At 51.2% G+C, this 14,144-nt stretch overlaps 1 protein-coding gene across 2 annotated transcripts in view; it reads left to right on the top strand.

Annotated features, from left to right (window-relative positions):
• GRID1 (glutamate ionotropic receptor delta type subunit 1) overlaps positions 1–14,144 on the top strand; it is a 680,971-nt gene that overhangs the window by 624,606 nt on the left and 42,221 nt on the right. For both annotated transcript variants that reach the window (XM_069460227.1, XM_069460228.1), the window contains exon 13: positions 10,261–10,456. In XM_069460227.1, coding sequence (XP_069316328.1) covers positions 10,261–10,456 — 196 coding nt within the window. The remainder of the gene's footprint in view (positions 1–10,260; positions 10,457–14,144) is intronic.

Below are 14,144 nucleotides of genomic sequence, written 5' to 3'. Positions count from 1 at the left end.
CTCGTTTCCTCCTGCTTCTCAAGAGGTTCAAGGTGTGGAGCCAGGCTTTGCAGCCAGGACAGCTGGTGTACATGCTCAGCTCCAGTGCTGATCGGCTGTAGGGTCCTGGGTAAGCTGGTGCGAGTCTCCAGTTCCTAGGGAATTTGGTTTACCTCTCAGGGTCCTGTGATAACCTCCTCTCAGGGCTGTTATGAGGATCCCGTGGAAGAGGGACTGGCACCAGGTCTGGGTGTATTTGGATGCCCCCAGATGCTTGTGTCCTTCCATGTACTTTCCCGTCAACCTTTCCGTGGTGCTTTATCCCGTGTTCTGTGGCTGGGCGTTCTGCCCCCATGAGACAGCCTATTGTTGGACACTGGCAGAGTCATCCCGAGTGTCTTGCCCAAGCCCTAAAAAGTTAATGGGATGAATAATTACCTCGAAGAGCAAGAAGCAGGGCCACGCTCTATCCTGCCAGCATCCCGGCGCTGCAGCTGTAGATAATGTTGCTCTGATTGGGGCACAGGCGGCTCCCGCTGATGCCGCCGGGGGAGTGCAGGCACCTGCAGCAGCCAGTCTCTGCCACTGGCCAGAGAGAGTGCCAGGTCGACACTATGTGGCTTGTGGAGCCCCTGGGGTGGTGTGGCTGGCAGCTGGCGTTGTTAATAGTGCCACAAGAGCCTTTTGTCTAAGAGAAAACCAGCTGTAACTGAACGGCCATGGCATGGACAACATCCCCACTTGGAGCTGGTTTGGGAAGATGTCTCGGGCATCTTGGAGATCCAGGCCTGGAAAAGCGTAGCACCAGACAGCCCAGTAAGCTAGGCTTGGTGCTGGCATGGACCAGCTCCAAAAAAGCTCATAATTTCCTCATCTGTAAGGTGGGAAGAATAACTTATCACAAAGGGTGGTTCTGAGATAAGCCAACTCATGGAACAGCACTTGGCCTAAAGTAGGATTCCTTCCATCTGCTGAATGCAAACCAGACCCCTCAGCGACAGAGCATGCCTTTTTCCTCCCAACTTCCCTTTCTGACCTTTCCAGCAGGGTCTATAGCCTTGTTAAAGTGATCTTTCTGCAAACGGCTAGCATCTTGTAGCTTCATATTTAATTACAGCTGGTTTTGCATTATTCAATAACTGGCCCCTCTGTGCTAGTCATAGTGTTTTCCCTCCAGCTGGGTCTGTTTTCTTGTGCCCTGAGTGTTGACTGCCTAGACCCATAGACAAGCTCAGGCAGGCAGGTGTCTTATGTGCCATGATCTCTGCACCGGCTGCTGTGGTTGGGTTCTCTGTCACACACGTCTGCCTCCTGTGAGGTCCCCATCCCACCACTGAGGAACTCACAGTCATGGCAGATGACGTCCCTCTGTCAGAGTGTCCTGTCCCTCTTGCAAAGCCCCCTGCTGTCTCCTCTCCACCTCCTGCCCCAGGGCCCTTGAGTGCACACACACACGCACACACACGCACACACTCAGGCCTGAACACGTGCACTCACATGTGTGTGTGCACACTGTACTCACTGCCACTCTTCAGCTCTGCCTCCTGAAACACACGGCCCATGCTTCCTGCGGTGGCTTCCCCACCGTCCAGAGTGCAGGACGTGCCAACCTGCTGAGCTCACACATTCTGCAGCTTCCTAATTGTCTGGGGAACGCTGGCAGTTTCTCTTTTTCCCATTATCTTTGCACTTCTACACAACTTCCGTTATAACTATGCTCTAAGTATTTTATGGGCAATTGTCCCTCAATCCCGTTCTCGGTGCTTAGTTATGTGCCATTTCTGCTCCCTCCTCGTAAACTGGTAGTAGTTCCCAGAAGGTTTCTCTGTCTCACACACATCGGCGATTTAAACATACTGTTACCTTTTCCCAGAACATCTTCCATCCTTCTCCTCTACATGTCAGCTCCCTCTTTCTCCTTAAGTCCCAACCTGGCCTCGCCTTCCCCAGGAAGCCTCCCTCTTTGCCTGTGCCCCCATTGGCTCATCCGCCAAGTGGGGACAGGTTCAATGTCATGTGCCCAGGACTCTGCTTAATGCTGGAAATGCATTTTGCATGATGTTTCTAATCATCCATGGACTTGTTTGCTCAACCCTCTCGCTTAGCTATGAGCTACTTGACATCACCGTGGATGACACTAAAGCATACAGGATTTTGTACCGAGCACTCCTGAGTGTGAAGACAGCTTTTCTACTTGCTACTTCTGTGACCTCCCATAATTTCTCCCACGGCCTTGGTTTCTTTATCTGTGAAATGGGGGAGAGTGATAATTACCCTCCAAAAACTTTAGGAAAACACATTGCCAAGGTTAAAGGAAGCGATACAAAGGGAGTGTTAGCATGGGGTCCTGAAGTTAGTCCTGTGGTGTCTTCCAGCACGTCCAGTGACTGATGGGGAACTGACACAGCAGAGGGCTCAGGCAGACATCTGAAGAGGAGGAGAGGAGGGACGGAGGGATGGTGAGGGAGACAAGAGACTCAGGCTGTCTCCCTGGAGCAGAGAGGGATGCAGGCTGTGCAGGAGGGAGGGAGGGCACCTTCACAGCCTCTCGAAGGGTTGCTGCTCTGATTTGCATTTCAGTGACATTTATGACAGCCTCATAATGGATTAAGAGCCCCCGCACTGATATATTAAAGGTTAATGGTGCATCCTGCTTTTGTATTGATTTGTGGCAGCAAATATTTGCGCGTGTTGAGAGCTGGGAGCCAGCCATGTTCTTGGCATGGAGGAGCTGACGGCTAGCGGGGCTGCTTGTGCAGGCCTCTCATGGAGTGGCGGGGACATGGGAGCCAGGAGGCACACAGCGGCTGCATCCCAGGAGAACTCTCTCAGCCTGTGGATGCTGATCCGTGAGGAAGTTGGGTCTGGAAGTTTCAACACCCTGAGGCTGGAGGCTGTGAAGAACCAGGTCTGATTCCCGGGCTCCTTGGTGATCTGCTCCTGGGCTGACTCTAAACCACACAGCTCTGTGCTGCGCCTCCTGGCTCAGGGCCAGGAAACCAAGGGCAAGAAGGGCTCTTCGACTCAAGCGCTTCAAGCCACTGCTACGCCTGCTTCTCAGCAGATGATGACACACAGTTATCCTGAAAGGAGACTGGTCAATCTAAGATGAAGACTTTTCCAACAGACTATCTAACCTAGGTGTTTTAAAGGCAAGAAAAAGGCTAACCGTTCCTATATAATTCATGCGTATAAGCCCTGTTTATTAGAGTATCTACTATGAGCTGGGCACTGTGGTGGGTAGGGAGAAATTATCCCAATTTGCCTGATGCTTTTCTGATTTTAGCACCGTGAAAGTCCAGCATCCCAGGAAATTGCTCAGTCCCAGGCAAACTGGGATTGTCAGTCACCCAAGTTGTAGGCTCTGGTGATAGAGCAACAAAGCAAACAGCCAAGTCCCATTCTGGGAGAACTGACATTACGTATCAGGCTGTGATACGTTTATTTGTACAGTGTAATTTCAGGAGGGTTGTGTTTTAGATAGGGTTGTCATGGAGAAGATAACATCTGATTGGAGACCCAAGACACTGGGAGAGGGAGCCAACCGGAGGTCTTAGGGAAGAGTGTACCAGGATGAGAACGAAAAACAGCTGCAAAGACCCCAGGTGAAAAGGCAGGGAGGCCAGTGCAGTGAGAGCAGAGAGTTGGGCTCCAGACAACGTGGGACCTTTCAGTCCATGCAAGGACTTTGGATGTTCCTCTGAGAGACCAGAAGTCATTGGAGGGTTTTGAACAATGGGGTGACATGATCTGACATAGATTTCAAAAGGATCATTTTTGTCTGCCCTCCAGGGTATAGACTGGGGGGGTTAAAGGTGGAAGCAGGAGACCCTTAGAGAGACAATCTCAATATCTAGGTAAGAAGCAGAGGTGTGAGGAGAAGATGAGGGTTTGGGTTAGAGTTAGGGTTAGGGTTAGGGTGATGAGGATGGTGATGAGAAGTGATCAGATTCTAGAACTACCTTGGTAGAAGAGATTGGACGTGCTGAAATTAAATGTGAGATAGTGTAAGAAAGAGAGAAGTCCACAGTGATTCCAAGGCTTATGGCCACAGCGTCTCAAAGAATAGAGCGATGTCCGACTGAGATTGGAGAACTAGAGGAAGCAGCCTTGGTGATAGGTTTGGGCCTTTGCAGTTGAAGAGCTAAAATTTGAACATGTTCAGTCTGAGGACCTGCTGGCCATCTGAGTGGAACTGTCAGGGGGGCAGTTGCCTGGAGGGGATGGGGTGGGTCAGGCTAGGGTGGCCCATCAGGGTCACTGGCATATAGATGTATCTACAGCCCACTGACTCGATGAAATCACAGCAAAGGGACTGTCACCACAGAAGAGAAAAGATCCATGTACCGAGCCCTGGGGCACCCCAAGAGTCAGAGTTTGGGAAGAGAAAGAAGAACTAGGAATGGAGATGGGCTTGGAGGTGCCTGCGAGATGGGAGAAGAACTGTGCCCCGGTGATGTCCTGGAAACCGAGGGAAGGATGGACGTCTAGAAGGGGAGAGTGATCAGCTCGTCAAATGCTGCTGCTGGGGGGAAGTGAAGACGGGACATTGGCCACCGAATTTGGGAGATGACTGATGACCTTGGCAGGAGCAGCTCCCCTTCAGTGGTGGGATGGAGGCTGCTCCTGAGAAACGGGGAGAGGGTAACGGGGACGGTGACCACAGAGCTCTCCAGAGGAAGGACTGCAAGGGTGGGGGCTGGGGATGGAATTTCGTCAAGAGTTTTGGAGGGGACAGATATTCAAACCATGGCGCCTGTGTGTACCCCAGCAGCCCCTCCTCCAGGCTTCCTGGAAGGTCCTGGGTAAACGTTTCCAGCTGGGAGAGGCTGGGAGCCGACTCCCCAGCTGCACCGGCCTCTGCGGGCCAGTCCTGCCCCCACGCACTCACGCCTCACGGCTCTTGCAGAGCAAGGAAGGGCACTGGAGGAACACATCAACCCCAGTGGCTACACATCCACCTGGCTACTGTATATAGTCGCTTGTCTGACCTTTCCTGCATCTTATTCATCCTCACAGCATGTTCATCGCTCGCTCCGTGATAGCAGGTGGCGGCCGCCTACCCCCCTGTAGGCCACGCTGGGCCAGCGGTCTGTTTCCCTACAGCCTGCGAGCTAAGACTGTAGGTTTAAACATTTTGAAGTGTTGGAAAAAAACAAAAACACAAAAACAAAGAATATGTCACAGAGCCTTATGTGGCCCTCAAAACCCACGTATGTACTGTCTGTCCCTTTCCAGGAAATCTGCTGATGGTGGCATTGCCTAGTGATTGTGCTGTGGTTGTCATTGATGTTTCTGTCCCCTTTCCTGCACCGTGTACACTCCACAGGACGGGGACTTTGTGCTGTTCACGCCCTATCCCTGGGCCTAGAGTGGTGTTTGACACAGCAGATGCACAGGAAATAGGGTTGTTTGAGTGGTGACTGAATGAAGGAGGGAGACACCTGGAAGCCTGATGCTGGTTGGGAGAAAGATCAGAGAGGTTGGAGACACGGGGGAGCCCCGGGAAAGAAACCTGGGAGGGGCCTGGCAGCAGGCCGGGGGGCAGGGGTGCGTCACGGTGCCTTCGGGAAGCAGGTTGCGGAACCCCAGCCAGGCACCTCGATGGCTTTGCACAGCACTGTCGCCTGCGGTTCCAGACGTCAGCCAGAAAGCTGAGACTGCCGGAGTGAGAGTGGAGGCATCTGTGGGCTGCAGCCAAGGCAGCTTTGCGGTACGGGGATGAGCAACCCTCCCACCCACATCTTTTGGGCCACTCCACCACTCTCATTCTCTACAAGGAAGAATAATAGGGCTGCAGGCTTTAGATGAGTCAGGCTATGATGACGGCATCCCCGCCATCGTTGAAATCTGTTTTCCATGTGCTGTGTATTGATTCTGCTCTTGTTGCGAGTGTATTTATCTCCATTGCCAATGTAAATATTTCTGTAACATGCAAAAATGTATTTATAAGTTCTGTATTATTGATTTTTCTCATACTGCAAACACATTTATCTCTTTGTTAATGAAAATGTATCTAGGAAGCAGTAAGATTGATTTATGGAGCAAGGGGAGGGGAGCATGGGAGGTGGTGCCAGGCTGGGGAAACTGTCCTTGGTCACAGCTGAAGGGGGCCTCGTGGTTCTTCCAGGAGGTGCATGTTTCATGGGAGGAAAATGCCCTCGGAGGCAAGGGATGCTTAAAAAGTCCTTTTTGCAAGACAGTCTGATGTGCTCATAAATGTCAGCTATTCTTTCAGCTTGGGGAGACCCCACAAATCCGTAACCCAGGCCAGGAGATGGAATCAGCTTCTGTTGGTCCTAAACCCAGTTTTGGGAGAGTATAGTTGAGTGGAAGATACTGGTTCAGAAGTAAGATTGTATGAGAGAGTAGGTTTTGCCAGGGGAAGATTCCAACGCAAAACATTATCAAAAGGTAAAGTAAGAAAATAGCGAACAGAGGTGGGCTAAGCCTCCAGGTACACACACTTCTGCTTGGATACTTCATCAGCCAATCCAGGCCCCGGTGGGCAGCCTGGGGCCGATGCCCTCGAAGCCACTCTCCCTGAGACGTTCCGTCCGAGGTGCTCACTACTTCCCCAGGGAGGCCTCTGCTAGGCTGTTACCATCATGGTCTGCAAAGCAAGGGTCCCGATTGCCTGCCAGAGGAGTGTTGGTGTCTGTAGGCTCATCCTGGGTCCAGACTTCCCCAGGCCATCAGTTCAGGTACCCTGGGGCCTGGAGTGTGGCTGTGGACAAGTCAGCTGACTGCAGGCCGACAGGGAAGCATTTGCATGTACCCTGGAAGCAAGGGGCTACAGGCTTCTCCCTGGGGAGACAGAGAGCCGCAGTCACATGGGCCTTGAAGCTTAGACGTGCCGCCTGCCCACGCTTGTTTCCGTCCAGGTGTGACCACCTGGCCCATTACCCATGACTCCTTAGCATGGGCCCCTTGCTTCAACCGTTTGAACTACGAATAGTCAGTCTCACAGAAGAGCTGGCATTTATTACACATTGGCTACGCTTTGGGTGTATGTTTATGATTGTTAATCTTCACCAACCCTGCAAGATAGGTATGAGTTATGAAAACTGAGACTTTAGACATTAAATGACTTGCCTTCGTCATCGGTTCTGGAACTTGCACCAGAATCACCTGGGGGCTGTAAACACACAGACTGCCGAGCACCAGCCCCAGAGTCTCTGATTCGCTAAGCCTGGGATGGGGATCAAGAATTTGCATTTCTCATAAGATCCCAGGTGCCACCAATGCTGCAGCTCCGAGGACCGCACTTCGAGGCCTACTGGTCTATGTCAAACGGCTACGGCTTTCAGAGGCAGGATGCACAGCCGGGGCTGCCAGGTTCCATAAGCTGCGTCTTTTTGGCTGATAGGAATTGCGTGGTGTGCGTCCCGCATGAGCCGCGTCTTTTCACACATCAGTGCCTTCTCAGGCAACACCTTCCCTTCCCGAAACATCCTAGGCCTCGGTTCTCCATGTGGCCGCCACTACCTGTCCTTCATGACTCAGCTGTATGGTTCCTCTTCTAGGAAGCCTTTCCTTGGTTCCAGCCCGTCATTAACTGTTGCTCCTCTGTGCTTCCGGGACCCCCCATACAGACCTGTATTTGCATCCCTCTCATGCTGCGAAGTCCTTGTTGGTTTACTCCTCTGAGCATTCACTCACCCCTCGTTGGGCCCTCGTGTGCAGACCTCCAGATAGCCTTTTATAAGCTTATTTACCCTAAAGTAGGATGGTACAGTCTACCGTGTGCGGGGCACGCTAGTGAGCTTGGAAGCCCTGGCTGAAAGAGAGAGCGTGCATCCGAGACGGGAGGGTTCCCTCTGCGCAGATTTGTAGCTGTGAGGGTTGATGGATGGAGGGAGGCGCTGGGTCTGAGCAGTCAGGGACAGAGAAGACAGGGGTGGCGTTTTGGGGTGGGAGCTATGAGCTATGCTGGAGCAGAAACGGATGTGGAGCCATAAACATTCAGGCTGCCTGCTTGTTATCCAGAGATGTTTCCTGAGCCTCTGGCCGTGGGCACCATCATGAATAAATACCAAGAGGAAAGAGGAAATCTCCATTTCAAATGTGGGGATGAAACAGTCATGCCCTAGCTCCCTGGCAGTTCCCCATTCATTCCGCACTCATAGAAACCGCAGTAATTTAGAGCAGTTCAGTATTTAGACTCCACTGTGTAATTCATCCTGATGTTTCCCATTCATCAAAGCCCCGTGTGTGTTTGTATTACCACGAGAAAAATAAGAAATGCAGAAAAAGAAATATCCCCCTTTCTTTCATTACAGGCAAATTACGACAGAGTTACCACCCTTGGGGCCCTTCAAGCGAAGGAACATCTTGCTTCAATTAGATATAAATAATGAACAATAATTAGAAAGATTTCTTCATTGAATTTATTATTTCATGTTTCCTTTCATCTGTAATGTATTGAGACGAATGCTGAGCTCTGTTTGTGGGCCACAGCGCAGGGACCAAAGGAGTGCTGTGGAGTGTGTTCCCCCACCGGGAGGCGGCGTGCGTGCTGGCCCTTCTGTGCGCTTCTGTGGACGCCGCTGTCAGCCTGGGTCCCGGGCCGTGGGTGCAATGACGGGGCTGCAGCTCCGGTCCTCCACATCCTATAGTCTACTGGGGACCGGGACGCACAGCCCTAGCTTAGGACAGTTGCTACCAGCTGTCGGACACTGACTTTGCGTCAGACGCTGCTCTAAGAGCTGAACACAGAGCCCACGTAATCCTCTCAGTAACCCCCTGCTGTGGGCTCTGCTTCTTTCCCTATTTTTAACAGATTAGGAAAGTGAGCACAGAGAAGTCAGCCAACATGCCCAGGCCCACAGTGTTCGGGTGCTGGGGCCGGCAGGCAGGGCGGGCAGCTGGGCTCTGGCGTTCCTGCTTGTCCTTGCTCTGGGATGCTGCCCTCTGCAATCCCAAAGAGATCATGCTGCCGTGGAACCCGCACACCACAGAGAGGGCACCGGGAGGCCGAGACGGGCAGGGCTCCCACAGGGAGAGGCGGCAGCTGGTCTTCCCGGGGCTCGGAGAGGTGTGAGGGCGGCTGAGCGAGATGAAGAGGTTCCAGGCAGAGGGAGCGCCACGGCCTGCTGCCATGGATGGGGAGCGGGAGGAGTTCTCATTTCAGGACTGGCCACCGTTCTCTGGGGGTGGGGACAACAGCCTGGGATGAGACCAGAGGTGGAGGGTCCTGCCGGTGGGGGAGATCAGCTGTTCTTGTGGGATTGTGACTCAGTGAGGGGCAGTGATGATGGTGCGGGTTGACAGAAGAGACTGAGATGTCCACAGGAGAAATGAGTGAAGAGCAAGCATGTAGGAGTCTGGAGAGACAGCCTGGCTCCCCACTGGGCTTTTCTTATTTTTCAATTCTGTCTAGTATGCGACATTCTCTCAACACTCTGAGCCCAGTACTGCCCTTCTGGGGCAAGTAAGAACTTTGTAGCAATTAATCAGTTCTTCCTGCTCTGACTGTTCTTCCTTCTGCAAAGAAGTCTCCTTCTCAGCTCCCAGCTGGGCAGTCTGCTCCCGGGATGCTACGCCTGTAGACCCAAGCCCCCCCGAAGTGCTTTTCAAAATCTTCATCATCTGTTAAATAGTTGTCAACATTTGAAAATCAGGAGATATCATATAAAAATCTAGTTTTCTTTATATTTTTGAAAACCAAGTTGGTTGGGGAAAGGAGTGAGGAGTGCTCAGAGTCAGTAATTGGCGGGCACCCCAGCAGCTGCAAGCTCTGGAGGGGGATGCCTCTGAGCTGCCCCGTCTCTGAGTGGGTTTCTCCCCATGCCAGCTCTGAGCGTCAGGGGCCAGCCAGGGTCTTCCCACATCTTGCCAGCGTGACTCTCTTTCCCGCCCCGCCTCTGCAGGTGTCTGACTTGGAGATCTCGGCCTACAGTGTCTCAAGTTGCCCTGACTCTCTGATACTGCGATTCTCTCTTTGTGTGTTTGTTTCTATAGCTGGACTGTAAGTTCCTCGAGGGCAGGTATCATGTCTTATTCATCCTGAATCCCTCGATTGCAGCATAGGGCCTAGTTTTAGGTATTCGGTAACCTTGTTGAATTAATCTAACCCTAAGGAAACATACTGGGACAGAATGAGATTCCGGCAAGTCTCACTGGGGCTGAGGGACTCGGGCAGCTGGGCCACTGGAGTGGAGAACTTGGACAGTGGGCCATGACGGGGCTTGACGTCAGCAGGGCCTTGCAGCCCGTTCGTATCCCTGCGGTGTGTGGTGCCGACACGTACCCATGCCTCGCTGCCTTTCTGCATTTCAGGACGTTCCAGGACCTGTCCAAACAAGTGGAGATGTCTTACGGCACCGTCCGGGATTCGGCCGTCTATGAGTACTTCCGAGCCAAGGGCACCAACCCCCTGGAGCAGGACAGCACGTTTGCTGAGCTCTGGAGAACCATCAGCAAGAACGGAGGGGCCGACAACTGCGTGTCCAGTCCTTCGGAGGGCATCAGGAAGGTAGGCGGGAGCTGGCCCTCAGGCACGTGCACTGTGGCAGGGCCACGGGCATGGTCATCCCCTAGGTGGGAGTCAGCTCTCCGTAGGCATCTGCCTTTGGGGCTCCTGTCACCTGCCGGGTAATCCTTCTTCACACATTCTCTAGGTGGGTGCCCATTCGCCCATTCTGGGCAGCAGGATCAGAGTCTGTGCTTGTTAGGAACTTCCTGAGTTTCCAGAGGGTCCTGACTGCAGAAGAACAGGGAGATAAGCCTGAGCCTCAGACCTCCCTCCTTCTGGGCTCAGAGGTTGGTGGCACAGGGGGTCTGCCCACCCCAGTGAGAGCACTGGGCAAGAGCAGCGTGCAGAAGGGGTGTGCTACCAAGAGTGTAGTGAGGACAGTGAGCCTGGACAGGGCCTGTACTAGGCAACACCACAGGAGGACAGGTGGATAAAGGTCAGGGCCAGAGGGAGGAAGGGCAGAGAAAGGCCATGGCACTCTTCAGCGGTGGGCTAGATGTTGCTCATTTATTTCAGTCCATTTCCCACAATGACCAGAATGAAGCATATTATCCTGTTATAGGGCTGAGGACCAGTCACACCCCAAGTTAGGATCTGGCTCCTTGGCTCCTTGAGTTCCAGGCTGAGGATGTGGCACTTATCCACCAGGTGCTGCTGCACAGCCCTTTCAGTGAGGAGGAATGTGGTGGGATGAAGGCGGGTGTCATGATGCTGTTGCTGGAGAGGTCCTTCTGTCCAGTGACCCCCACGTGTGGTGGCTGTTCTCCCTGAGGTCATTAGTGAGTGGTGCGAGAGAGATGTGCAGCTCCTGGCCAGCACTGCCACACTCTGAGCAGACTGGCTGCCTCAGTGTCTCCTCCCAGGCTTTTCCTACTCTGCTCACCCCACCACCTCTGTGGAACCTTCTCACACACTCGCACACGCATGGTCACACACAGTCTCTCTCTCACACACACACACACACACACACACGCACATCCCCACCCCTGCACTCCCTTCCCCATCCACTTGATGACTGCCTGGCCTTCCTGCAGAGGGCAGTGGATGTCATGACAGTTTGGAACAAGCTTTGGGGACACCAGGGCACACCAGGGCCCACCGCCCTGCTCTTCATGGTGTGTAAGGTGCTCAGCAATTGGCCAGCTCCTCCCAGGAGTGCCCCAGGGGGGCCCAGGGAGAGAGGCCTGAGTCCCTCTTGCATTGGGAGCACGTGGGCATATGGACAGAGTGTGGCCTTTGTCCCCTAGCTGCCGTGCTCTGTGGAGTGAGTGCCAACTGGAAACGTGTTCTCCTGCAGCCCTTGTCTCCAGGTGACTTCTCCTTGCCATTTAGCCACATTGAACAGCAGAAAGTGTCTAGGCTCTGGATCCCGACACCTCGGGGCATGAATTCCAGCTTCACAGCTCACCAACAGTGTGAAATGGAGCACATCTCGCTCCCCATGTGGAACCTCTCGGAGTTGAGAAAGACCTGGGCAACTTTCTATTTGGGGGTCCCGTTAGGGACTTAAACTATCCAAAAAATACATATTGTGGTAGATTTTGAATGTCTACATTTAACCAAGTGATACTTTAACAAAAATAATAGAATGCAATGTAGCTGTGTTATTCTCGTGTGTATAAGATTTATTAGAACCTCTTAATTGGAGCACTGCAAAGGGTGGCGCTCCAGCCCTGAGCTGCAGGGTCTTCTTTCATCCCTGACAGTGAATCTTTGTGGCTGTGGAGTGACCTCATTTGGAGATAATGAATACAAGGTTGATTTAAGGCCTCTTGCGAATGTAAGGCCTGGGCCAAATGGCCTTGGAGTTCCCTCCCCTGGCTTTCTCTGATGCTCAGACAGCGCCAGCAGACCCATCCACACCGGATCTCCTGAAGATTCATTGCAAAATGCTACCAAAAGTGCCGCTTATAAAAGAAAAGATAGTTACTTTTGACTTTATTAAAGTTCTTCTCATTACAAGACACTTTAAAGAATGAGGAGGGGATATTTATAACACATATAGGCAATATAGGATTAATATTAAGAATATAGCAAGAAGTTTTACAAATTAATAAGAAAAGCTCAAATAATTTAATAGGAAAAATGGGCAAAAGACTTGCGCAGGCCTTTCACAGAAGAGGCAACACGAATGACCAATAACCAAATGAAGAGATGTTCAAAATTATTAGTGATCTGTGAAATGCGAATCAAGACCATAAGGATGTATCGTTCTACACCAATTAGATTGGTAAAAATGAGAGGTGGTGGAGAGGGTGTGGAGTAACAGGTGGTTAATTGCCGGTGGGCGTGTACTCAGTGCAATCGCTTTGGAAAAGAGTTTACCGTTCTCTTAAAAAATGGAACTTTCATATACCTTATGGCTCAGCAATTTTGCTCCAGTGTATCCACCCCAAATAAATGTCCGTTTGCACTTTAGACACAAGAAGGACCACGACAGCATTGCTTATAGAACCAAAACCCTGGAAACAATCCAATGACCCTTAACAGTGTAAAAAAATATTTTCTGCAATGAAATGGATGGACTACATCTTCATCCAATAGTATGGATGAATCTTAGCAGAATAATATTGCATGAAAAACCAAGTCAATTTCATATGGATCAACTAATAGAAAATAAACTAGAACAGTACACCCTTTCTAAAAATATATAAGACGCACTCATACGCACATCCAAAGTAATACAGAATACAAGATTTTCCGTAGTGTTTGCTACAGATGGAAGAGGCAGAGCAGCAGGAAGAAGCACATTGTTGGATATAAGTCAGGGCTGGTGTTAAGTTTAGATTAGCATGAGAGTTTTTAATATTTTAAATTTCTTATTATAATAAATAACAAATGAGTTAATTAAAACAGAGGCCCATGCCTGGACAAATGGGTGGGTGTCCTGAGACAGGGGTTGTTATAAACCCTATTCTGTTCAGCTACCTGCTCTTCCAAATGCATAAGTCAAGATGGAGCCAGGCAGAGTTTGGCTTGTTGCAAGTGCCAGCCCCTTCCCACCACAGACCTGCTTGTTCCTCGAGCCTGGTGTGCCTGAGCAAGGCGAGCACACGCGCTTAAAGCCCTCTGGAGGGTGATCACGCTGGAGATGGGTCATTAGAGAAATGCCTCCTTGTCATCCTATTTAGTCAATTGGTGGCACGTAAGACACTGTCACCCTTTGGTGATATCTAGGCTCTTACTCATGAATAAAAGAATGTAAGGAAATTGTGAAGGATGCAAATGTTTCCTTATCAATGCCTATTGCTTTATGGTGAAGAATCTAATCTTTTCTGCAGTACATAGGATGTGTTACTTTTATGACACCTTCATTTTATAACCCCGACACTGGCTTTGTGATCACAAATCCCTCTCTTGCATTTGTATCTCTAAGAAAAAAAAACACAAAAAACAAAAAAACAAGCAAAACTGGCTGCCAGCACTAGACAAATGTTAAGGGTTTTATAACTAGTGTCATAAAAGTGAGTTTATAGTATTGTCAGAAAATGAAGTGCGCCGCATTTTTTACTGGTAGAAAAGCTCAGGTTCACCCTCAGATCTTCCTTCCTCTGTGTCTGCCTGGATGGCAGCCACGTGTTGCACCCACGTGCTTTTCTGGAATTCTTCCCCTCCCCTACTCCTGCAGAGCTGCCCTCTCGTCCCTGCCCCCAGGTTATGGCTTCGGTAACCTTGTGAATTCCTGGGC

This window comes from Eulemur rufifrons, chromosome 28, assembly GCF_041146395.1.
Source record: "Eulemur rufifrons isolate Redbay chromosome 28, OSU_ERuf_1, whole genome shotgun sequence".
Lineage (NCBI taxonomy): Eukaryota > Metazoa > Chordata > Mammalia > Primates > Lemuridae > Eulemur > Eulemur rufifrons.
This window is presented reverse-complemented; position numbering and strand designations above follow the sequence as displayed.